Raw genomic sequence first — 27,260 nt, forward strand, 5'->3', positions numbered from 1 at the left:
GGACGTGGCTAATGATGCCATTGAGGAGGCCAGCCAACGAAGCTGAGGAGAGCTACAACTCCAGCCACATGTCCACCAGATCCATTATCGAACAAACCATCGGTTTGCTGAAGATGCACTTCAGATGCTTGGATAGATCAGGTGGAGCCCTGCAGTACTCAGCAGCCAGGGTCTCCAGAATTGTCGTGGTTTGATGTGTACTTCACAATATGGCACAGCGTCGTGGCTTGCAGATTCCTGTGGACCAAGTGGCCCCTCACATATCCTCCTCAGATGAGGAGGGAGGAGGAGGTGGGAGGAGGGTGGCGAAAACGAACATCCTGAAGAGGCCCATCAACCAGCAGCAGCATTACGCGAGAACATTGCTGCCCGGGATGCAAGGAACGCACTCATCCTGGCCAGATTTGCTTAGCCTAGTCAAACACTTTTGCCTCGCAGCTTCTTACCAGAGCATTGACAATGGCCAAGAACCAGAGGATTCCTAGCACTCTGACCACCATGCTGACAGTTGCAAGTATTCCTAAGGCCTCAAAGTGGAAGCCCCAATAGCGAAATGACAGACGCCACAACTGCAACATTTGCCATCAGAATTTTTTATGCACAATTACGACATGATGGCATTTTTACACCAAACACAAAATTCCACCCAAGTGACTACCCTTGTGACTACTTGTGCTTTATCTTCCTCTTACGCGTGCTATGTAGTGCTTCCCCTGTGGCTTCAGCAGATGTGGAGGCCCCTTGCTCACTTTCCTGCTGCTCCTGTCTCGACACCTTTGGCGGGCACCCTCTGGGGTTGTGAGCCTGTGAGGCTCGTCAACAGTCTGCTGCTCCTGCGGCTGTGCAGGGGTTGAGACGTCTATCTCACTTGGGTGTGGACTCCGGTGGGGCTCTGACCGAGGGCTCTGCAGTGGCATGGAAGTGTGAGCGCTTGGAGAGGAACCCCCACTTCCTTGATGTCTGCCACCAACCTCCCTCTCATGGGTCAGGTTCCCCTCCACGCCTGCAAGTGGCTGGAGAGCACCTTGCTGCACATCAGGGGGGCCATGGGGACCCGTATCTGCAATGGCAGTCCTACTCAGAAGGACTTCCATGAAGGTCTGGTTTCTCTGTTCAATAGATGCCCATTGCTCCTCAAGAGATGTCATTCTATTTTGAACAATGACCATGTTTTCCATACCCTGGCGACTAAGCTCCTCCATGGCCATAGCCATCCTCTCCTCTACGGTAGCCAGCCTTACCACAGAGGTAGCCATTTGTTCCGTGGTGATGCGTTCATGCGCCAATGACTCCACAAAGACTCTGCTCATGTTCGCTATGGACTCCTCCATTCGCTCCACACTCGCAGCAACCCTAAAGACAAAACCTGACAGACTCCTGCATCTGTGCCCGGAGTTCCATCATCTCTGATCTTATGGATGGACCCAGAGGCAGAGGGTCGACATGCTGCTGAGCCAATCTGGCAGAGTCCTGTGCCCTCCGACTAGGACTCTCCACTGCTGTCCCGGTCTCCACAATCTGCTGATGCTCACTTGTGAGCTGTGATACACCAGGTGGCAACACTACTCTATGTCCCAAAGGTCCCACCAAGGTATGAGTGTCTGCGCTGGTGCTGGGTGCGCTGAATTCTACTGATGCTGCGGCCTCAGAGGTTGCAGCTTCCTCTGAAGAGTCTGGCTGCTCAGCCTCTTCTTCCTGGCTAGGGGGGATGGATGCTTGTGATGGTCTTGTGGGGGAGTAAAGGAAAGAGTCAGAGATGTGATGCAAAGGCTACATGCACATAGCTTTTTGCAGATGCTCATAAGTGCATCTGTTACAGCTTCACAATCATTATCAGCAACTCATGCAATGTCAAAGAGAAAGATGGGAAACTTTTCTGTCACCAGCTTGCTGTGTTGCACCCATTTGTCCGTCCCCCACGCGCAAATCATCCTCTATTCCCATAATTTCCAGGATGGCCTCCTCCCAGGTGGTGAGGTGGGTTATAGAGGCTATCCCTCCTCCTGTCCTGGCTCGCTCTCTTTTGTTGTGTGCTCTCTTTTCCTGCAATGAGGGAGACAAGTGGAGTTTGAATGAGAATGAAGGAGTGAGTGTAGAGATTGCATAGCATAGATACTTAGAAAGAGACAAAGATGGAGTGAGGTTGCAAGACCAAGGGCCCTCCCTGTGTGTTAGTTGTGTTCAAAGCATCAGAGTGATTGGGAGTGTGAGGGCTGCATGGTGGAATAGTTATGTGAATGTGAGCATAGAAAGAGAGAGGGAATGGGTAAGGGTGCATGGACGTCAGTGTCAAGTGGAGGAAGAGATTGCTCAAGTGGAGTGCTGGTGAGGAAAGGCAATGGGGATCAGATTGAGGGTGATGGAAACGTCACACTCACTTTACCAGTGCACTGAAGGTCATGAAATCTTTTCCTGCACTGTGTCCAGGTTCTGCGGGTGACTCCCAAGGAATTGACCTCCTCAGCCACCTGCATCCACACAGCCTTGGTCTGAGTGGGAGGCCTCTTCCTCCCTGATGAAGGGAACAGGACCTTCCTGTTGGCCCTAGCCCCATCCACCAATGCCTGCAGTGCCGCCTCATCAAAGCGAAGAGCTGCTCTTGCCCTCCCGCTTGTCATCTTTCCTGCAGGTCCCTCTGACACCAAATGGAGAAAGCTTGGAAGCCTGCAGAAGAAGCAAGGCTTGCTGTGGACCTTAAATGCAGCAGCAAAGATGACGTCATCGGAGGGGACTTGCAGTCATGAAAAACCCATTTGCCAAGGCTTCCCACACGTTGGAAATCAATTGGCCAATTGAGTTAAAATTGCATCAATCTCCCACATCCATTTAGATTCGTGTGGGAAACACGAAATTTGGATAACACAACACCATCCCGCACCAGAGTTAAAATCCAGCCCTTTGTAGCTACAGATGATGCAAACAGTAATGTATTTTATTTCAATTTTCATGCAGACCAGTGCTGCTGAGAAAAATCTGGGGCCTGAAATTCTTGGGGGCCAGGGAGGCCAGAATTTGAGGCAGATGTAGAGTCCAGCAGGGTTCAGCCTCTTTTCAGCCTTGTTGGAAATGACATCGTTTTCAGGGTGGGCCTATAATATGCCTGCCTTCCAATCAGCATAATTCAATGCAAGTCATACGATGCATTTTGCTCAGTTAAGCTCTTAAACCGGGATAATTAAAAACACTACAGACCTGTTTCACAATGCAAAACTAGCAGAGTGAAGCAGGAGAAAATGTTCACAAATGAGCCACTAACTAAGCCTCATGAGCCCACAAACACTGTGGAAAGATGCTGCAGTACGTTCCTTTACTCTACTCGTGCTGGATATGGCACACGTGCTTGTCCAGGACATGCAAGTTGCCCTGGCACTAGGGTTTCTGATGGAGTCAGGAAGGTGGTCAGTGGTTGGGTAGAAGTTCTTCTCTGCCCCAGATCCTCTACCACAAGAATGGTCAAGTTATAGCTTGAACAGCTCCATTGCACCATTTAATGTCAAGCCAGATTGAAAGGCTTGACATATTTTTCTGATATCCTCTTAAATCTAACATAGTCTACTCTTTAATCTTCATTTTCAATTACTTGGACTCACCTCCAGATGCATACAAACGGATTTCAGAAGCTTATAGGCTGCATCCCTGGAGAGCAATGAAACAAACATAAACTGCAACAAAAAGTTTAAAAAAGCATTATTAAACTTCAGCTACATAGGAGGATTACACTTGCTCTGAATTAAATATGTTAAGCCTTGTAAGACAGCATTCCCAGTGTGGCTGGATACTCACCTTCTCAAGGTCTGTTGATATGCATAAAGCATTTGGCACCAGCAAGGCAGTTTTTTGTTTCTTAATCTGAGTCACAGAAAAGGCAGGTATCGCAATCTGAAATGTAAAAAGCAATGTAAAAATAGTTACAAATCTTGCACTTGGTTCATCTGATGCCAGCTTTCAAAACCTCGAAATTACAGAAAATTATGCTGAATTAAATTTTAAAATCTCAACACTGTAAAACACCAAGGGTAAATTTTGCAAGGCCCCATCTCCAACCCATACACCCATCTAGCAAGGCTCCATACTGGGAGCAGGGCCGTTCAAAATTATCCCTTATATCTTTTGGGATTAAGTCAATATTGTTGCCAAGGCAGATGGACATAGGAAAACCAGAGTTAAGGAACTGAATATATTGTTCGAAACAAATTATAAACTACTTACTGGAACATACAGCTCAGAATGAGAGATAATGCAAAGGTTGCAGCAATTTTATAAACCTGGGGTTTAATTATCCTCAATGATCTTCACCCACGTTTATTGATGCAGAAACAGGCCGCTAGACTCCTCACTCAAGACAATGGTCTACTTGACATTTCCTATTAAACATTGCCATAATGGCCAGTTTTAGCCAAGCCTTCCTTGCTCCCCTATACAAACAGTAAAAACCTCAAACCTTAATATCTCTTCCGAAGACTTTGGAATTAAAGCAAATCCAGTTTTCGGACACAAACAGTTTCCCTTGGTATAGTATGTCCTTTTGTAAAGCACAAGTAAAACCTAGAAATAAAATTAAAATAGTGCTGGTATTTTAGGTTTTAAATTTCAGCAAGGAAACACACAATTACTTTTGCTGTCGCCATTCTTAAGTCATCAAAATGCTGTAATTTGGCACAGCTTGCTAGGACTTAAAAAAAAGTGTAAACACCCACCGAAGGGCAGACATCCAATTGATAAAGGCCCCATGTTGCTGAGCCACACAAACAGGAGTTTCCCCATTTTCAATTCGTGGCTTGTGCAGAGTTAGCTGATCTCAGCTGGAGTAGTAATAGAGACATCAAAATTGATCCCATGCCACTGGGCTTGGGGAGAGGTGGGAAGAGAAAGCCAAGGTTTACACTCCTGTTTATCCAATGACTCCAACTGAATACGTGCAGCTGTGTCAACAATGAAAGACAGGATTACGTTTAGCCTACAATGGTTGAACAGGCTGCTAATGCTCACGGTTTAGGTTCACAACGGTCACTTAAGACAAGGTACCAGGAGATGCCCAGCACCCGTGGAACCATACACTATAACCCACACTTCAGCTGACTTCCAAAAAAAACAGGACAGAAACGTGTGTGGGTAGTTCCCCACTTACTTTGTTTTAATGATTCATCCTTTTCAACATTCTTAAAGATCTTGTGGTAGGTTGCATTAGTCTTTGAAGGCTAGAGAAAAAAAATCAGTGATGTAAAAAACAGTAAATAATCACTTGCATTTCTCCTCTCCACCCAACATGTGAAAGCAAAAGAGAAACAGTTAACAGATATTCAGTTGTACCAATTTCCAATGTTTCCCAGTTTTCTTTCCATTCTATGACCAAAAGGGTGGTAGTTAACTAGTTTCTTGGCCTTGATCAGTGTCAGTAATGACTTGTTTAGTGTACGCATGCAACTTAGTAAAACTCCAGATCGGTGTTCAGTTAGCAGATCTTGGGCAAGTGTGCTACAATTGGCAATAGTAGGTACTTTTCGATCAGTTCCATGTAGTTCAGATCCTGGGAGACTAATCACAGTATATACGTTTGCTGCTTTTATATTGTTATAATGCTGCCGGAGACAATCACACAAGTAGTCAATGATTAGATTCATGCAGACTGGTTCTTCTGGCACCCATGGAACTAGAGCAGGCATAAGACATTTTTGAGGATGCTCCATTTTGAAATGTCATTGAATTACAGCCGTAGGAATTTTTCCATACTGCTGATTAAGAATTCTTTTATTTTACTATCCTAATGCAGTGCTTTCCTCCAAATTTGAAGATTCCTTGATCATCAACTTTGATGTTCCATTTGACATCACACCAGATTTGGTTTGATGTTGAACTGGTCCCATGTATCATTGTACTCTTATACCCACATGTTGTGATGCAAGTAAACTTTGTGGATTCACTAAGGTGGTCAGCACACTTAGTGGGCTAATGGAGTGAGTCGTGTCTCTGATGATATGCTGCGAGACCCATGGATAAGTGCACCTCTAGTGCCGCTGGCTGTGTAAAACTTGTGAAGGTCATGGGGGGGAATTTTGCCAGCCCTGGGGAGGCAGGTAGTTGACAAGCAGTTAAGAGGCTTATCCCCATTTTACCCCTGCAAGTGCGGGCTTCCCGACGGCTGCGAACCTCACCAGGGTCAGCGAGGAGAGCAGTAGGTCTGTGGGGGTGAGTGGGATCGAAAAGTCCACTGTGGAGGTGAGTGATGGGTGCAAGTGTGGAGAGGTAAGTATGAGAGGTGAGTGTAAAGTGTTAGAAAAAGTTTACTTACCTTTGTTTCTTCCTGCAGGCTTCAACCCTTGGGGATCCGGAGGTGACTCATCTGAACGGCAGAAATGACAGAATGCCTGCTGCATTCTCGGATGCAGCAGCCATCCGATTTCTGCTGAGGAAAGGAGGTTTGGTGAGCCTTCAGTACAAGTGCTCACCGTGGAACAGAGATGGTCAGTGTTTGACAGCTTCTCAAAAGTTTTTGACAGATGAAACGTCATATGCTGACATCGTCAGTCACCGGATTTCCCTTAATTGGCTGGCTAAGCCGCTTAACAAGGTCAATCAAGGGAAAATAGAGTGGGTTGGCCTGACATCGTTGGGGGCGGGACTGAAACCAGACAACCAGCAGTCCCGCCCCCATTGTCAAAATCCAGCCCTTAGACTGTCAGATGGCATCAGACTTGTTTTTGGAGGGGGAGAAGAAAATGTAAGATACATGTTCCTGATTCCTACCTTAAAAACCCTGCTGGAAAATTCATGTATGTGAATATTCTGTTAGAACAGCCTCAACTTTAGTAAATGCAGTCACCATTTAATAGCCCGTCCATAGTAGTTGTCTAGACTCACATGAGTAGTCATGTGGGAAAGGATCTGAAGGCAGCTGGCACCCATGAAACTAGAGCATGGGTCAATAGCTTCAGGAGATGAGAGAACTGGAATACTGGAAATGTTCAATTGGAATATATAGAGCAATAGCTGCTGCAGCAAATTCCTGCATTTTTAGTTTAAAATTTTCAGTTCACATATACAGCTGCTGAAACCATTAGCACAGTAGCAAAGCATTCAGATCAGGATAATTTTTTTTTTTTTTTACAAAAAACACTGCCATTTTTGTTTCCCTATCAGGTTCCATTGTTTAGTTTTGGTACCCAGTGAGGAAAAAAAGCCTCCAAATTACCTGAAAACTAGCTCCAAAATTGATGAATTATGAGAGTAAACTGGCAATAAATATTAAAACAGAAAGCAAGAGCTTCTACAGGTATATAAAAAGGAAGAGAGTAGCTAAAGTAAACGTTGGTCCCTTAGAGGATGAGAATGGGGAATTAATAATAGGGAATGGGGAAATGGCAGACTCTCAACAAATATTTTGTATCTGTCTTCACAGTAGAAGACACTAACAACATCCCAATAATGGATAATCAAGGGGCCACAGGGAGGGGGGGAACTAAAGACAATTACTATCACTAAGGAAAAAGTACTTGGTAAAATAATGGGACTAAAAGACAACAAGTCCCCTGGACCAGATGGCCTGCATCCCAGGGTCGTAAATGAAGTGTCTGCAGAGATAGTGGATACAATATACCAAAATTTCTTGGACTCTGGAGAGGTCCCAGCGGATTGGAAAACTGCAAATGTAACACCCCTATTTAAGAAAGGAGGGAGACAGAAAGCAGGAAACTATAGACCAGTTAGCCTAACATCTGTCGTTGAGAAAATGCTGGAGTCCTTCATTAAGGAAGCAGTAGCAGGGCATTTGGAAAATCATAATGCAGTCAAGCAGAGTCAGCATGGTTTTATGAAAGGAAAATCATGTTTAACAAATTTGCTGGAGTTCTTTGAGGATGTAACGAGCAGGGTGGATAAGGGTGAGCCAGTGGATGTGGTGTATTTGGATTTCCAGAAGGCATTCGATAAGGTGCCACATAAAAGGTTACTGCATAAGATAAGAGCTCAGGGAGTTGGGGTAATATATTAGCATGGATAGAGAATTGGCTAACTAACAGAAAGCAGAGAGTCGTGATAAATGGGTCATTTTCCGGTTAGCAAACGGTAACTTGTGGGGTGCCATTGGGAATCGGTACTGGGGCCTCAACTATTTACATTAATGACTTGGATGAAGGGACCAAGTGTAATGTAGCCAAGTTTGCAGATGATAAAAGATGGGTGGGAAAGCAAGTTGTGCAGAGGACTCAAAGAATCTGCAAAGGTATATAGACAGGCTAAGTGAGTGGGCAAACATTTGGCAGATGGAGTATAATGTGGGAAAGTGCGAGGTTATCCACTTTGGCATGAAAAATAAAAAAGCAAATTATTATTTAAAGAGAGATTACAAAATGCTACAGTTCAGAGGGACCTGGGGGTCCTTTGCATGTAATACAAAAAGTTAGCATGCAGGTACAGCAAGTAATCAAAAAGGCAAATACAGGAAACTTTTGTTTAAACGGCACCTAAATATCTGGAATTCTCTATTAACCGGCAAAATTCTCCTCCCCAAAAAACACCTCAATAACCGGCAATGTTGCCGAGTCTGAGTCCGAGTCCAAGTCTCCCGCGGTGGCTGAGTTAGTCAGTGGGGGTAGTTCTCCAAACTGCCACTACTCGGCTTCTTGACGCTGTCAGAAGTCGGAACACCTCAATACCCCTGTATCAGGAGTCTGACTCTCCCGCGCTGCCGGTAGTCTCTTCTGATCTGCCATTTTACAGGGGTACTGTGTGTCTCCCACGCTGCTGGTAGTCATTGCATTGCATTACCCTCAACTGGCAGTACTGTACTTAATCAAGCATCTTCCACCATCCATTTAACACAACATTCTGTAGGTGAGTACCCAATTACTGTATACTGCACATTTCTTGATTTTTTAATTTTTCTTTGTTAAAAATAGCTTCGGTAGATAACCCTCTCCGTCATCCGGAATTTTTGATCAACCGGCAACACGCCGGTCTGTCGGTGCCGGATACCAAAGAGTTTCCTGTAGAATGTTGGCCTTTATTGCAAGGGGGTTGGAGTATAAAAGCAGGGAAGTCCTGCTACAACTGTACAGGGTATTGGTGAGACCACACCTTGAGTACTGCGTACAGTTTTGGTCTCCTTATTTAAGGAAGGATATACTTGCATTGGAGGCAATTCAGAGACAATTCACTCGGTTGATTCCAGAGATGAGGGAGTTGACTTATGAAGAAAGGTTGAGCAGGTTGGGCCGAAACTCATTGGAATTTGGAAGAATGAGGTGTGATCTTATTGAAACATAAGATACTGAGGGGGCTCGACAAGGTAGATGCAGAGAGGATATTTCCCCTCGAGGGGAAATCTAGAACTCAGGGGCATAGTTTCAGAATAAAGGGTCGCCCTTTTAGAACGGAGATGGAGGAGGAATTTCCTCGGAGGGTCATAAATCTGTGGAATTCTCTGTCCCAGAGAGCCGTGGAGTCTGGGTCATTAAATACATTTAAGGTGGAGATAGACAGATTTTTGCAAGATAAGGGAGTGAAGGGTTATGGGGAGCGGGCAGGGAAGTGGCTTTGAGCCCAAGATCAGCCACGATCTTATTGAATGGTGGAGCAGGCTTGAGGGGCCAAGTGGCCTATTCCTGCTCCTAGTTCTTATGTCCTTAAAAGGGGCATTTTCATTTTTATATAAAGCTAATTAAGGCCTATGAGGTTAAACATCAAAGTGTTTACATCAAAATATGTGACCAGACTAAGTTGACACATTGGCCCAGAAATTCAGGTCCCAACGCGTGAGTACGGACGGAGTACTCACGCGTGGACCCGATGGAAGTGCCGGAATCTTGCATGCACTATGCATGCGCGGGAAACCGGCATTTCCGATCCTCTGAACCAAGGGGTTCAGAGGTCGAACGCGTGCGCGCAGGAGTCTGGCCGTGCGTGTTGAACTTCCCTTTTTTTTCCCCCAGGTTTGCCCATGCGTGAAGGCCTCCACTTTTTACACTTGAAAAAAGCAGACGTAAGGACTTCATTTTAAAAAGGTAAGTGGTCTAATAATTAAAATTAGAATTTTTTTTCCACAGGTTTATTATTTTTAAAGACTTTACAGTAAGGTAAGTGTATTTTTAGCCCCGATTTTTTATAAAATTACTTTTTTCAAAAATTAAATTTATTGTTTAAAACAGTTATTTAAAGTTATTTATAGTTCATTTAAATACTGTGATTTAAAAAAAAAATTATTTCAAGTTTAAGTACTGTTTTGGGCGCCCAGAGTTTTCATGAGTTTGACAGTTCTTACTGTCAAACTCATGAACTTTTGCATCCTCCGATTGGTTGCCCAGTGCTCACGTGATCCCAGCCGACACATCGCACTAAGTACGCCGCTGGGTCACGCAAGCACAGCACGCCGGGAGCTGAACCAGGCCACAGACAGGAAATCCACGCAGGCCCAGGCTTCAACTGTCGGCACGCTAGGTAAGTGTAGGTCGGGGGCTTGCACCCGCGGGAAGCCCCCGACACGAATTTCTGGGCCGTTAAGTTTTGGACCAGATGTGCTACCACATGGCATTGTTGTCCACAGCATTCTAAAGGGTTAAAAATGTTTCCAGAGCAAAATGTGTGTTTCAGTGCATACATTTAAAAAAGTGTTTCATGCTAGCACTAAATTTGGGACAATTTTGAACACAACCATTTGTATAAAGTGCAAGTGTGCTTTTGCTAGTAAGTCTCAAGTCAACTAGTTTACTACTGACCACTTACTGAAGTCAACATCAATAATGGTAATACTGGAAGGTACATTTGGTTGATGTTATGGGATGCAACGTTATTTCTCCAGTCTAGAGTCCCCAACCTCAGCTGTTTTAATGTGAAAATATATAGTCACCTGATCACTTGCACAGACCAGCTCAGGAGCAGAACTGGTAGAGACCTGGGAATAGGTCAGCCAGCCATCTGCTCAGTTGCAAGACCTAGAATACCAAGAGGGGAAAGAAAGACAAATAAAACCCCAAAACATTAGAGCACATTAAAACACTCACATTGGAAGTGGATTTTTTTCGTTCAAGTTTTTTCTCATACTCTGTAGGACTGGGTGGAAATACTGTATCGTAAGTCTTTGATCTGAAAAACAAATAAACTTGATATAATTTGAAACTTATTAACAGGTTACAGGAATTTTTGCCTCGATTAAATACATATGGCTGCCTTCCAGTTCTTTGGTATAGACATCCACTTAGTCATGAATGCAAACTATGATGCAACAATTTTATTGAAACAGTTTGGCAATCTTCATTGGAGAACATGCAGCTTTCCCAGCTCACTTGATAATAACAAAGACAAATGTCCCTTTAGAATAATCATGTACCCAAATCCTTTGAAACAGAGCTAGAGTTGTGCACATCGAGGAAAAGTTAAAAAGGGATATTGATGGAGTAAACAACATAGGGAGAAATAATATAACAGCGTTAAAAGGCATACAAATGAGTATTGCCTCAAAATTCAAAGAATGTCATGTAGTGCTCTCTGGTATACTTCCAGTGTTTGGGAAAGGAGAGGAATTCGCGAATAAAATTAAGGATGTAAATAAATGGCTGACAACCTGTCAAAGCAACCATGCTACCTTCATAAATAATTGGGAGCACTATCAGAATAAAAAAAGGACTGGCACAGGAGACTAGGGCTGCACCTAAATCGAATAGAAACACAAACTTGCAAGGAATATTGATGCAGTAATTGAAAAATCATTTAAACCAGATAGATGGGGAGGGGTGGGAAAGCTGCAGGAAGATAACCAGATCCCATATGGAATGGATTGTAGGGTAGAATGTAGCTAGCAGATGGATATGGACACAATAACCCCATAACATACATGTGCAGGAGCCCATGCATAAGCAGACATTGGGGGACATGCAAGAAAGCAAATCTGCATTAAGATGCTTGTATATAAACACTAGAAGCATTAGAAATATGACAGAACTAGAGGCTGTTGTGGCAGTAGGGAACTACGACGTGCTGGGAATATGAAACAATGTTGAGAGAGGAGAGCGCGAAACAGAAAAGGAGGTGGTATAGCCTTAGGGACAACTGTGGAGGCAAATAAAGTTGATCCTGAGGGGGGAGAAATGTAAGAAATCACACAACACCAGGTTATAGTCCAACAGCTTCATTTGAAATCACAAGCTTTCGGAGCGCTGCTCCTTCGTCAGGTGAAGTGGAGAGATGCATAAAAACACAGCTTATATAGTCAGAGAATAATGTAATATTATTCTCTGACTATATAAGTTGTGTTTTTATGCATCTCTCCACTTCACCTGACGAAGGAGCAGCGCTCCGAAAGCTTGTGATTTCAAATAAAGCTGTTGGACTATAACCTGGTGTTGTGTGATTTCTTACATTTGTCCACCCCAGTCCAACTCCAGCATCTCCACACTGAGGGGGGAGGCTGCAGAAAGAACTATTTTGGACAGAAATCTCAAATTAAAAAAATAATTCCAAGCCAAAACTGAGAGGACAGTTTGTTTTATAAAGACACAAGAACAATGTCTGACAACAGGAAAGTTATTTTATGGGTGACTTTAATTAACCCAATATAAAATGAGAAAAACAAGTAATCTAGAGTCAGAGTTGGTAAATGTAATGCACGACTGTCACAAGAGGCAGTGCTCATCATGACCTTGTATTTGTAAAATATCCCAACATACGGGAAATGGAAGTTACCGCACCTCTGGGGGCCAATGACCACAGACGACCAAATTTAATGTTAACTGGGACCCAACTAAACCCAAGACCAGGAGCAAGGTTTTTAAACTTTAAAAGGGCCAAGTTCAGAGAGATGAGAGAAAATTTAAAACAAGTGAATGGGAGGAGAATGCTTAACAACATTTCAGTAGAACACCTTTAAAAGAATAATGCTGGACATGCAAGTCAAATACATAACCAAGATCAGCAAACTCAGATTAAAGAAGTGTGATCTGAAATGGGTTAAACAAATTTAAAAAAGTGAATCAATAGGGAAGATTACCTCTACAAATCCTGCACAGAGAAAGGAGAAGGGTCTCATTGAGATGAATAGAAAAACCAGAGAGAAACAAGTTAAAAAGGTCAGAGAGGCAAAGAGAGATCGAGAAAAAATGCATTGCTGTACAGACAAATCAGAACAGTAAAAAGTTATTTCAATACTACAATGGCCCAGAACTTGGTGTCGGGGGCTTGCCGCGCGTGCAAGCCCCCGATCTGCACTCACCCTGCGCGCTGACATCTGAAGCCCGGGCCTGCTTGCATTTCCTGTCACAGGCCCGGTTCAGATGTCAGCGCGCAGTGCTTACCTGATCCAGCGGCGTAGTTAGTGCGATGTGCCAGCTGGGATCAGGTGAGCACTGTACAACCAATCAGGGGAGGGGAAGGTTCATTCATGAGTTTGAGTGTAAGAACTGTCAAACTCATGAAAACTACGGGGGCCCAAAACACTACTTAAACTTTAAATAAAAATTTAAAAAACATCCCAATCATTAAATTAAGTATAAATAAGTTTAAAAAAATTTAAACAATAATTTTTTTTTTGAAAAAAATAAATTTTTAATAAAAAAGGGTCTAAAACTAAACTTACCTTATTGTAGATTCTTTAAAATAATAAACCTGTGGGGAAAAAAATTCTAAATTACACTAAAACACCACTTACCTGTAAAAATAAATACTTACGTGAGCTTTTTACAAGCGTAAAGACCGGAGGCCTTTAGACATGCGCAAATCCCCCAAAACAGAGGAAATCCAAGACGCACACGCTGCCCCCTACAGCGCACGCGCTAGCCTCTTCAACTCTTGGGTTAGAGGAGAGGAAATGCCGGTTTTCAGCGCATGCGCTGTGCATGCTGAAAACCGGCATTTCCTCCGGCCAGACGCGTGAGTACCCCTTCCGTACTCACGTGTTTGGGGAGGAACTACTGCCCCAATATCATGAGGAACATCATTGGCAACGGAGTCAATGGACACTGGGGAGGTACCAGAAGAGTAGAGCAACACAATGCCATGAATGCTATTAGAACAACAGGATGAGGTTGCGGGAGACCTAAGCGTCTCAATAAACTTAATGTTCAACCAATGCAGAGCAGCAATCAACAAAGTTAACAGAATGCTGAACTAAATAGTCAAAACAGTAGAATAAAAGCCTAAAGAAGTCATGATCAAACTACACAGTGCTCTGGTCAGACAACCCCTGAAATATATAATCCCACCACAGCAGCTGGGGAATTTAAATTTAGTTAATTAAATAAATCTGGAATATATAAACGTATGAATTAGGAGTAGGAGTAGGCCACTCGGCCCCTCGAGCCTGCTCCACCATTCAATAAGATCATGGCTAATTTGATTACTCCACATTCCTGCCTACCTACGATAACCTTTCACCCACCCCCTTGCTTATCAAGAATCAATCTACCTCTGCCTTATAAATATTCACTCTGCTTCCACTGCCCTCTGAGGAAGAGCGTTCCAAAGTTTCACGACCCTCTGAGAAAAAATTTCTCCTCATGTGTTAAATGGGCAACCCCTTATTTTTAAACAGTGACCCCTAGTTCTAGATTCTCCCACAAGAGGAAACATCCTCTCCATATCCACCCTGTCAAGACCCCTCAGGATCTTATATGTTTCAATCAAGTCACCTCTTACTCTTCTAAACTCCAGCGGATACAAGGAATAAAAAGCTAGTAACAGTAATCGTGACCATGAAACTACCCAATTGTTGTAAAAACCTCATCTGGTTCACTAATGTCCTTTAGGGAAGGAAATCCGCCATCCTTACCTGGTCTGGTCTATATGTGTCTCCAGATCCACAGCAATGTGGTTGACTCTTAACTGCCCTCTGAAATGGCTTCGCAAGCCACTCAATTGTATTCAAGGCAGCAGCTCACCACCACCTTATCGAGGGCAATAAACGCTGGCCTTGCCGGCGACATCCATAGCCCATGAATGAATTAAAAAAAAAATAAGAAATAGGAGCAGGAGTAGGCCATTCAGCCCCTCAAGCTTGCTCCGCCATTCAATAAGATCATGGCTGATCTGATCTTGGCCTCAATGCCACTTTCCCGCCCGCTCCCCATAACCCTCGACTCCCCTGTAGCTCAAATCTGTCTATCTCTGCCTTTAATATATTCAATGACTCCACCTCCACAGCTCTCTGGGGTAGAGAATTTCAAAGATTCACAACCCTCAGAAGAAATTCCTCCTCATCTCAGTTTTAAATGGGCGACCCCTTAACCTGAAACTATGCCCCCTAGTTCTAGATTCTCCCACGAGGGGAAACATCCGCTCTGCATCTACCCTGTCGAGCCCCCTCAGAATCTTATGTTTCAATAAGATCACCTCTCATTCTTCTAAACTTCAATGAGTATAGGCCCAACCTGCTCAACCTTCCTTCATAAGACAACACCTTCATCTCAGGAATTGACCTAGTGAACCTTCTCTGAACTGCCTCCAATGCAAGTATATCCCTCCTTAAATAAGGAGACCAAAACTGCACGCAGTACTCCAGGTGTGGTCTCACCAGCGCCCTGCACAGTTGTAGCAAAACTTCCCTACTTTTATACTCCATCCCCCTTGAAATAAAGGGCAACATTCCATTTGCCTTCCTAATTACTTGCTGTACCTGCATGTTAACTTTTTATGTACAAGGACCCCCAGATCTCTCTGTACTGCAGCATTTTGTAGTGTCTCTCCATTTAAATAATAATTTGCTTTTTTATTTTTCCTACCAAAGTGGATAACCTCACATTTTCCCACATTATACTCCATCTATTGTGCCCCATTCTGGTTGTGGAGAAATAGGGGAGGCAGTGAAGCACAGGAGGAAGTGAAGGGCAAGGGTTGATCTCTACTATAAAGGGGTCTAGGTTACATGGAGAGACTTGGTTTCTTCTTCCAGCCTGGAAAGGAGGCATCTGAGAGGTGATCTTAGTCGTATATAACATAATAAATGGTATAGAAAAGATTAATATGGAGTACTTCTTAAAATTAAACCATGGGAATAGGGCTGCCTGGGGCTCTCTTGCCGTGCCGGAGCTTCGAGTGACCCGTCCATCGGAGCTTAGTGAGCGTGGTCAAAGCTTCGATGCTGGGGATGTTGGCCTGAGCAAGAACACCAATGTTGGTGCGCCTATCCTGCCAATGGATTTTCAGGATCTTGCGGAGGCAGCTTTGGTGGTACCTCTCCAGTGCTTTGAGGTGCCTGCTGCACATGGGTTATCAATGCATCCACTATCTCTATAGCCACTTCTTTCAAAACCCTAGGATGTAGGCCATGAGGTTCAGGGGATTTATCGGCTTTCAGTCCCACTAATTTCTCCAGTACTATTTTTTTACTAATACTAATTTCTTTCAGTTCCTCATTCTCGCCAGACCCTTGTTTCTCCACTATTTCCGGAACGTTTTTTGCATCTTCTTCCATGAACAGACACGAAGGGCTGGATTTTGTTAATGGGGACGTGATGGAGGCAGGACTCCCACTTTTTGGGTTGTAGTCCCGCCTCCATCAATTTGTGGCCAACCCACGCGATTTTCCCTTGATTGACCTTGTTGAGCCCACCCAGCGGGCTCAGCAGGCCAATTAAGGGACATCCAGTTACAGGTGATATGTCAATCCCTGACAAGAGCTCTTGACAGGTGAAATATCAGCGTTTGACAGCTCTGTGAAGCTGTCAAACACTGACAATCTGACTTCTAACTTGAGTCCTTCTCCACAGACTCAGTTAGAAATCTCTCCAGAACAGAAAGCAGAATGCTGCAACTTTTGACAGCTTGCGGCCATTCTGCTTTCTGTGCTGGTGAGATGAGGAACTCCCGAGACCTGAGGGAAGGAAGCCTGCATTAGTAAGTAAAGGTAAGTAAAACTTAAGCACTTTACACACACCAAACACACTTACCTCTGCACTCATCACTCACCTGAACACCGGACATCTCGAACCCTCCAAGCCCTTCAGCCCGACGGTCCGCCTTGCTAACTTGGCGTGGTTTGGAGCCGTCGGGTAGTCCACACTTCAGGGCTAAAAATAGGGGTTAGGCCAAAAACTGCCTGTTAGCTACCTGTTAACTGGCACTAATCCCCTTCCCGCCTCGGCGAGGCGGCTCCCAGCACAGGTCGGGTACCCGCCTCCTGGGAAACGGGCATGGAGGCGGGAAGGGTTCCTGCCCCCCCGATTCTGCAATTTTCCCCCCACCCCCGCCTCCACGGGGCTTGGAAATTCAAGCCCAAAGTATCAGTTTAATTTCTCTGCCATTTCCTTATTCCCCATTATAGTTTCTCCTGTCTCAGCCTGTAAGGGACCCACATTTACTTTTGCTAATCTTTTCCCCTTTACATACCTATAGAAGCTTTTACAGTCTGTTTTGATGTCTCTCGCGAGTTTACTCTCATATTCTATTTTCCCTTTCTTTATCAAATTTCTTGGTCCTCCTTTGCTGAATTCTAAAATCCTCCCAATCCTCAGGCTTACTACTCTTTTTGGCAACCTTACAAGCCTCTTCCTTTGATCTAATACTATCTAAGTTCTCTTGTTAGCCACGCTTGGACCACTTTTCCCGTGGGGTTTTTGTGCCTTAAAGGGAATGTGTATTTGTTGTAAATTATGTATTAGCAACGTAACAAAATAAAATCACTTGTGTAGAAACATACTTGTCACAGTTGATTCTGTACTTTATAACAATTCAGTGCACTATGGATGCATTGCATAACTAGCTTAACAGGCCGACCAATTTTCGAGCAAAAGATCACAATCGCCCACCTCCTGGGAAGCAAGAGAAACTGAAACAGCAGCTGCTTTTATGCTAGGCGGAAGAGTTTGCAGGTTTCGGAGGTGCTGCCGAAGAAGCTTTGGCGAGTTGCTGCAGTGCATCTTGTAGATGGTACACACTGCAGCTACGGTACGCCGGTGGTGGAGGGAGTGAATGTTTAAGTTAGTGGATGGGGTGCCAATCAAGCGGGCTGCCTTGTCCTGGATGGTATCGAGCTTCTGTTGTTGGAGCTGCACTCATCCAGGCAAGTGGAGAGTATTCCATCACACTCCTTACTTGTGCCTTGTAGATGGCGGAAAGGCTTTGGGGAGTCAGGAGGTGAGACACTCGCCGCAGAATACCTAGTCTCTGACCTGGTCTTGTTGCCACAGAATTTATGTGGCTGGTCCAGTTAAGTTTCTGGTCAATGCTGACCCCTAGGATGTTGTTGGTGGGGGATTCGGCGATGGTAATGCCGTTGAATGTCAAGGGGCGGTGCTTAGACTCTCGCTTGGTGGAGATAGTCATTGCCTGGCACTTGTGTGGCGCGAATGTTACCTGCCACTTATCAGCCCAAGCCTGAATGTCGTCCAGGTCTTGTTGCATGTGGGCATGGACTGTTTCATTATCTGAGGAGTTGTGAATGGCACTGAACACTGTGCAGTCATTAGCGAACATCCCCATTTCTGACCTTATGTTGGCGGGAAGATCATTGATGAAGCAGCTGAAGATGGTTGGGCCTAGGACACTGCCCTGAGGAACTCCTGCAGCGATGTCCTGGGGCTGTGATGATTGACCTTCAACCACCGCAACCTTCAACTTCCCTTGTGCTAGATATGACTCCTGCTAGTGGAGAGTTTTCCCCGATTCCCACTGACTTCAGTTTTACTAGGGCTCCTTGATGCCACACTTGGTCAAATGCTACCTTGATGTCAAGGGCAGTCACTCTCACCTCACCTCTGGAATTCAGATCCTTTGTCCATGTTTAGACCAAGGCTGTAATGAGGTCAGGAGCCGAGTGGTCTTGGCGGAACCCAAACTGGGCATCAGTGAGCAGGTTTATAGCACTGTCGATGACACCTTCCATCACTTTGCTGATGATTGAGAATAGACTGATTGGACGGTAATTGGCAGGATTGGATTTGTCCTGCTTTTTGTGGACAGGACATACCTGGGCAGTTTTCCACATTGTCGGATCGATGCCAGTGTTGTAGCTGTACTGGAACAGCTTGGCTAGAGGCGCGGCTCGTTCTGGAGCACATGACTGCTCCCTGACCCCGTGTCTGCGACATGCAGCTCTTCTCCAAACTTACTTGATCCAGACACTATTCGGGGAATAGAAATAGTTGAATCAATGGGCCACATGTTACTGTAGCACAGTAACTTTTAATTTGACTTAGGAGACAGCAACGACACATAACCAAACCCAGTAATGTATACAACTTCAGGGGTACAAGGGCCTAAGGTTAGCAATAGACTAGGAAGCACCACTCAAAAATGAATCCGTCAACAGTAGATCAAACAAGTCCTTACCATAATGCAAGTAAAGCAAAGCAAATAATGAATAGAAATGGATTAACAAGAAAATTTGAAAAAAAAGAGACAAAGAAAGTTACAGGAGTTATAGGAAAGGAAAGGGCGACCACTGAACTGAGTACAAGATTGTAGAAAAGCAGTCAAAGAGATTAGGAGTGGCAAGAGACAATTGGGGCTTGATTTTAACTCTCCTAACCTGGTGGAAATCAGCCAGGGAGCAGTTAAAACGGAGCAAGAAACTAACCCACTCCTTTCTTGCCCTGGTCTGGCCGAATGCAATGTTAAATTGTGGGCAACAAGGACACCTGCCCCAAGCTGGCTGGGTCCCCTTTAAATATCCAGATCAGGGTCCAATCCGTCATTTTAACCGGAGTCCTGAGCAGGGGAGTCATAGTGGCTTTCCTGCCAGGCAAAACCTCTCGGGAATGGCAACCAGAAGAGGCCCAGCAAGGCAATTTTAAAAATCTGCTTCACCGTTGAGTTGGCCGGACGGGAAACTCACTGCCGCTTCCTGCTCGGGCTTCCTAGTAAAAATTGTGGTTGGGTCCCGATGTTATGAAATGGAGAGGAAAGAGAAAAATGTTTTTAGTGAAGCACTCCAAGGGTCCATGGTGGTACCTTACCTTCTCCTGGCATACATAAATGACCTAGAATCAGTTTCAGAGCAAAACAGTTACATTCCTAGAAGATACCAAGCTGAGGGGGTAGGGAATGAGAGAGGAGGCAACCAGAACTACAGCAAGCTTGGCAGAGTTTGTGCTTGAGCAAATGAAGGTCAATTACAGGCAAATCCAAGGTACAGGTAGACTATCCTTTATCCGAAAACCTCGGGACCAGCCGTGTTTCGGTTTTAGGAAAATTTCGGATTTCGGAAGGTGCGCGAAAACACTTCGGTTTTCGGGAGTGCGGATAAAGGATACACTATCCCTTATCCGAAAGGGTGGGATAAATAACGACTATAAATACTGTAGTTACAGGGATAAATACTGTAGTACAGTTTATTTGTAAGGAAAACATTCAGTAAAACTTCAAACATGTACAGGTACAAACTAAGTTAAATACCTGTACATAAACATGCAATAAAGGTACATTACATCTGGCTTGAGGATCTTGGAGAAGATGGTACATCAGTGTTGTCATCATTGTCATCAGGTTGGAGTTGGACATCTGAAGATGGGCCAGGAACAGGATTCTCAAGTGATGAAGCATGACTACGACAGACGGCCTTTTTAAAGACTTCTTCCAGTGTCATCTGTCTCATTAACATTGGTTTCTGTCTAAGCAGTCTCTCTTTAATTGAGTAAACTTGCATAATCTCTTGCTCACTGATAAATGCATGTTTTTCAAGGCCAGCAATTAACTGATCACACATTGTCACCATATCGTCTATGGGGATTTTTTCACCTGTGTTCACAATGTCATCATCATCATCACTACTGTCCTCATGCTTGTCTTTATTTAACACCATTTCAGCAATTTCCCCATCACTCAATGAATTCACAACAGGTGCATCATTGTCAATGTTCAGCACTTCTTCGATGTCAGCTTCCTCTAACGTATTTACACTTTCGGATGATAAACCTTTGGCGTAAGTGAGGAGGTTTGATATCATCTTCTCCTGACTGACAGGAAATCCTTCAAACTCGTCATCTGCAGGTCCATCTTCATGAAACATCGTTGAAGGCCAAAGTCTGTGCCAAGCATTTGTTAATGTTGGTTTGTCAACATCGTTCCAAGCATTAGCAACTGCATAAATGGCATCCTTAACATTGAATTCTTTCAGGAAGCTTTGGATTCCTTCGCCTCTGTTGATTGCATCAAGCATAGAGTTCAAAAAAACGTCTTTATACTTGCTCTTCATGGAGCGTAAAATTCCTTGGTCACAAGGCTGTATTAAAGATGTCACATTAGGGGGAAAGTTAATGCTGAAAACATAACTTTTCACAAGAAGTTCAGGAGGGGGATGTGCGGAGCAGTTGTCCAGGAACAATAAAATTTTGCAGTTTTCTTCCAGTCCAACTTGCCTGCAATGAGCTCGTGTCGCTGGTACGAAGTGGTTATTGAACCAGTGAGAAAATATTCCTCTGGTTACCCATGCTTTCCTGCTCGCATAATAATGCACAGGTAAATTGCATACACCTTTCAAACAGCTCGGATGTTGGCTTTTTCCAATCACTACCAACTTTAACTTGTGTGTGCCTGCAGCATTGGCACACCCAAGAACAGTCAACCTGTCCTTAGCATCCTTAAAACCTGCTGGTGCACTCTCATCAGCCGTTGCTAATGTTTTTCTAGGAACGTAGCGCCAGAACAGAATTTCATCAGCATTGTAAATTTGTTCAGGACCGAGGTTTTCATCTGATATTATTTTTGCAAACTCATCTATGTAATTTTCAGCTGCTTCATGATCAGCAGAAGCTTTTTCACCACAGATTTTCAGATATTTTATACCATGACGCTTCTTAAATTTATGCAGCCAACCTTCTGAATATTCACACTCAACTTCAATGTTCAGTTCTTCATGGTATATTCTAGCTTGCTTCATGACCATCAAACCAGTCAGTGGCACACGTTCACCTCTGCGTTGTCGAATCCACTCAATCAGCACACGGGGTCAAGGTCTTCATTTTTTGCCCTATGCAATGTTTTCCTAATTTTCATTAGTTTATGGTCATCACTGTCAGTGTAAAATTTCAACAACTTGTCTTTCTGTTTCTTTAAGTCATATACGGTGGTACTTCCCACACCATATTCTTCAGTAAGATGTCGCACAGACACACCACGATCAAGCTTCTGCAATAACTCCACTTTCTGCGATATCGATAATGAGCGATGCTTCCTTCTCTGCTTCTCACTGTTACCCATTGGGGTATCTGCAGCTCTTTTTAGCATTTTCACAAATTGTTAAAAGCCAGCAAATATCTAAGAGAGCAGCAAATATCTAAGAGAGCAGCATAACACCTGCGTGGGTCAAGCATCGGCAGCGTCGGGTCATGCTTTGCGCCACTTTCGGCTTTCAGAGGTTTTCTGGTTTCGGATGTGCGGATAAAGGCTGGTACGCTATCTCTTATCCGAAATGGGGTGGGGGTCGGCGGGGGTGGGGTACGGCGGGGGGGGGGGGGGGGGTACGGCGGGCAGTGGGGGTCGTGGTCGTGCGCATTTCGGTTTTCAGAAGTCATGCTTTGCTCCACTTTCGGCTTTCAGAGGTTTTCTGGTTTCGGATGTGCGGATAAAGGCTGGTACACTTACGCTGAGCGATTTCGGTTTTCAGAAGTGCGGAAAAATGCTACACTATCCCTTATCCGGCTAGGCCTGTAAGTCGTGCGCCACTCTGGTCATGTCATGCGCACGACTTACGCTGACCGAAAAAACCTTCGGTTTTTAGAGGGTTTCGGTTTTCGGAAGTCCGGATAAAGGGTAGTCTACCTGTACTGCATAATAGAAGTAAAACACATCTTCCATGGGTGAGTGAGAGACAAAGAGACAGAGGAGAGAACTGAAACAGCCATTGGACATCAGTTAACTCATTGAGCAATGAGTGAACAGTATGAGGTAACAAAAAAAAAATGATGCCTGGTTATATTGCTAAATTATTCAAAAATGAGTGCCCGTTCAATCCACTGTGATACAAGCAGCCATCTAGGCTTAGACATAGTGCAGAGGAGAGCAGTTATGAAAGGAACAACTTGATAAGCTAAAACTCTTCAGCCTTGAAAGTGGCATCCCATAGTGGACTTTGAGATATACTTAATGGGTAGAGAAAATAAAACAATGTTTTCAGATATGTGGTTGACGCTTAACTGCCCTTTGAAGTGGCCTAGCAAGCCACTCCGTTATATCAAACTGCTACAAAAGTATAAGAAAAATAAAATTGGATTGACCACATGCTTTCGACCTAGGCATCAGATTCGGATACGTCAACTGCACATCTGGCCCAGTCGACCCTGCAAAGTCCTCCTCAATAACATCTGGGGACATGTGCCAAAGTTGGGAGAGCTGCCCACAGACTAGTCAAGCAACAGCCTGACATAGTCATACTCACAGAATTCTACCTAGGAGCCAACATCCCAGACTCCTCCATCGCCATCCCATGATATGTCATGTCCCACCATCAGGACAGACCCGCCAGAGGTGGCAGCACGGTGGTATGCAATCGGGAGAGTGTGCCCCTGGGAGTCCTCAACATTGACTCCAGAAACCATGAAGTCTCATGACATCAGGTGAAACATGGGCAAGGAAACCTCCTGCTGATTAACACCTACCGCCCTCCCTCAGCTGATGAATCAGTACTCCTCCTCCATGTTAAACACCACTAGGAAGAAGCACGGAGGGTAGCAAAGGCACAGAATGTACACTGGGTGAGGGACTTCAATGTCCATCACCAAGAGTGACTCAGTCGTACCACAACTGACTGACCTGGCGGAGTCCTGAAGGACATAGCTGCCAGTCTGGGCCCGCAACAGGTGGCGAGAGAACAAACACAAAGGAAAAAGCTACTCGCCCTCGTCCTCACCAATCTATCTACCAGACAAAGATGCATCGCTATGTGACAGTATCCCCTCCCTATCTCTGTAACCTCCTCCAGGCCTACACTCCGCCAAGATCTCTGTGCTCCTCCAATTCTGGCCTCTTGCGCATCCCTGATTTTAATCGCTCCACCATTGATGGCTGTGCCTTCAGCTGCTTAGGCCCCAAGCTCTGGAATTTCCTCCTGAAAGCTCTCTACCTCGCTCTCCTCCTTTAAGACGCTCCTTTAAACCTACCTCTGACCAAGCTTTTGGTCATCTGTCCTAACACCTTATATAGCTCGTATCAAATTTTGTTTGATAATGCTCCTGTGAAGCGCCTTGGAATACTTTACTACATTAAGGGTGCTATATAAATGCAAGTTGTTATTGTTGTTGTAGTATTGGTAGGAGTGAGCACCGCACAGTCCATTTGGAGTCAAAGTCCTGTCTTCGCACCGAGGACACCCACCATTGTGTTGGGTGGCACGACCACCATGCTAAATGGGATAGATTAAGAACGAGGAGTGTAGAAGAGCATGCCAGGAGCGGCACCAGATGTACCTGAAAATGAAGTGGCAACCTGTTACAATACAGGACTGCATACATGCCAAACAGCAGAACATAACAGAGCTAAGCGATCCCACAGCCAACAGATCAGATCAAAGCTCTGCAGTCCTGCTACATCCAGTCATAATTAAACAACTAATGGGAGGAGGAGGTTCCATGAACATCCCCATCTTCAACGTTTGCGCAGCACAGCCCGTGAGTGCAAAAGGCAAAGCTGAAACGTTCACAACCATCTTCAGCCAGAAATGCCGAGTGGATGATCCATTTCGGACTCCTCCCGAGGTCCCCACCAGCATGGAAGCCAGTTTTTAGCCAATTCATTTCACTCCACGTCAACATCTCCCTAAGGTGCACAGTCTGCTCACCAGCTATTGCTGCTGGAAAAGATACAGTGCATGCACGGCAGCACAGCAAATTTAAAGGGGCTGCGCATGAAAAAAAAGCTAGAGAGAACATTGCTCCACATAATATCAAGAAATGGCTGAGTGCACTGGATACAGCAAAGGCTACGGGCCCCAACAACATCCCGGCTGTAGACCCGAGCTTCAGAACTAGCCGCGCCCCTAGCCAAGCTGTTCCAGTACACCTACAACACTGGCATCTACCTGAAAGTGGAAAATTGCCCAGGTATGTCCTGTCCACAAAAAACAGGACAAATCCAATCCAGCCAATTACTGCCCCATCAGCCTACCTTTCAATCATCAGCAAAGTGATGGAAGGTGTCATTGTCAGTGCATTTACTCACCAATAACCTGCTCGCCGATGCTCAATTTGGGTTCCACCAGGATCACTTGGCTCCAGACCTCATTACAGCCTTCATCCAAACATGGATGAAAGAGCTGAATTCTATAGGCAAGGAGTGAGTGACTGCCCTCGACATCAAGGCAGCATTTGACCAAGTGTGGCACCAAGAAGCCCTAGTAAAACTGAAGTCAATGGGGATCAGGGGGAAAACGCTACACTAGCTGGAGTCATACCGAGTACAAAAGGAAGATGGTTGTCGTTGTTGGATGCCAATCATCTCAGCCCCAGCACATTGCTGCAGGAGTTCCTCAGGGCAGTGTCCTAGACCCAACCATCTTCACCTGCTTCATCAATGACCTTCCTTCCATCATAAAGGTCAGAAGTAGTGATGTTCACTACTGATTGCACAGATGCACAGGGCAGGATTTTCATTGTGCCGTGGAGTCGGGATTGGAGGCGGGAGGCGGGGGGGGGTTAAAATCCCGAAAATCAGGGGTCTCGACCCCTTCCCGCACCCTTCCATGCTAGTTTCAAAGGAGGTGGGAAGGGATTAGTGCCAATTAACTGCCTGTTAACAGGTAGTTAACAGGCAGTTTTTAGCCTAATCCCTATTTTTGATGTTGAAGTGTGGGATTCCCGATGGCTCCAAACCACGCCAAGTTAGAGGAGGCGGGCAGTCGGGTTGAAGGACTTGGAGGGGTCGAGATGTCGGTGTTCAGGTGAGTGATGTGTGCATGAGTGCAAAGGTAAGTGTGTTTGGTGTGTCTAAAGCGATTAAATAAGTTTTACTTACCTTTTCAGCCTTCCTTCCTTTAGGTTCTGGGAGTCCCTCATCTCACCGGCACAGAAAGCAGAATGGCTGTGAACTGTCAAAAGTGACGCCTTCAGCTTACTGTGCAGGAGAGATTTCTAATGGAGTCTGTGGAGAAGGACTCAGACTGTCAGTGTTTGACAGCTTCAAACAGCTGTGAAACACTGATATTTCATCTGTCAAAAGCTCTTGACAGATGAAATTTCAGTCTGTGACGTCACCCGTTGCCGGGTGGCCCTTAATTGGCCTGCTGAGCCTGCTGGGCGGGCTCAACAAGGTCAATCAAGTTAAAATCGCGTGGATTGGCCGCATCTCGATGGAGGCGGGACTACAACCCCGAAAGTTGTAGTCCCGCCTCCAAAGTTAAATTTCTGCCCAGTGTCCAGGTTCATTCACAATGCCTCAGATAATGAAGCAGTTTGTGCCTGAATGCTGCAAGACCTGGACAACATCCAGGCTAGTCAGCTGTGGCTCAGTGGGTAGCACACTCGCCTCTGCATCAGAAGGTTGTGGGTTTAAATCCCACTCCAGGGACTTGAGCACATAAAGCTAGGCTGACACTCCAGTGCAGTGCTGTTCTGTCAGAGGTACAGTCTTTCAGATGAGACGTTAAACCGAGGCCCTGTCTGCTCTCTCAGGTGGATGTAAAAGATCCCATGGTATTATTTCAAAGCGGGGGAGTTATCCCCAGTGTTCTGGCCAATACTTATCCCTCAACCAGCATAACAAACAGATTATCTGGTCATTATCACATTGCTGTTTGTGGGAGCTTGCCGTGTGCAAATTGGCTGTCGCGTTTCCCACATTACAACAGTGACTCCACTTCAAAAAGTACTTCATTGGCTGTAAAGCGCTTTGAGACGTCCGGTGGTCATGAAAGGCGCTATATAAATGCAAGTCTTTCAAGTCTTTCTTTTTTAGGGCTAAGTGGCAAGTAACATTTGCACCACACAAGTACCATCTACCCATGATATTCAATGGCATTACCATCGTCAAATCAACATCGTGGGTCATCACTGAGCCACATAAATACTGTGGCTACAAGTGCAGGTCAAAGGCTGGGTATTCTGTGGCGAGTATCTCACCTCCCGACTCCCCAAAGCCGCTCTACCGTCTATAAAGGCGCAAGTCAGGAGTGTGATGGAATACTCTTCACTTGCCTGGATGAGTGCAGTTCCAACAACACTCAAGCAGCTCGACACCATCCAGGACAAAGCAATCTGCTTGATCGGCACCCCATTAAACATTCACTCCCTCCACCACTGGCACACCCGTGTCTGCAGTGTGTACCATCTACAAGATGCACTGCATCAACTTGCCATGGCTTCTTCAACAACACCTCCCAAACCACAACTTCTACCACTTAACAGGACAAGGGC

The 27,260-nt window shown here is 45.0% G+C and overlaps 1 protein-coding gene across 7 annotated transcripts in view; it reads right to left on the reverse strand.

Moving 5' to 3' along the window:
• The window catches only part of gramd2b (GRAM domain containing 2B), a 221,390-nt gene that overhangs the window by 34,772 nt on the left and 159,358 nt on the right, over window positions 1-27,260 (reverse strand). For 6 of the 7 annotated variants that reach the window (XM_085986541.1, XM_085986485.1, XM_085986495.1 and 3 more), the window contains 5 exons: window positions 10,995-11,076; window positions 5,129-5,198; window positions 4,442-4,545; window positions 3,784-3,879; window positions 3,591-3,662 (listed from right to left, as the gene is read on the reverse strand). In XM_085986541.1, the coding sequence (XP_085842667.1) occupies window positions 3,591-3,662; window positions 3,784-3,879; window positions 4,442-4,545; window positions 5,129-5,198; window positions 10,995-11,076 (424 nt within the window). The remainder of the gene's footprint in view (window positions 1-3,590; window positions 3,663-3,783; window positions 3,880-4,441; window positions 4,546-5,128; window positions 5,199-10,994; window positions 11,077-27,260) is intronic. The other variant, XM_085986504.1, reaches the window with a different exon arrangement.

This window comes from Somniosus microcephalus, chromosome 1 (genome assembly GCF_052327205.1).
Source record: "Somniosus microcephalus isolate GS21.2 chromosome 1, FLI_Smic_1.0, whole genome shotgun sequence".
NCBI lineage: Eukaryota > Metazoa > Chordata > Chondrichthyes > Squaliformes > Somniosidae > Somniosus > Somniosus microcephalus.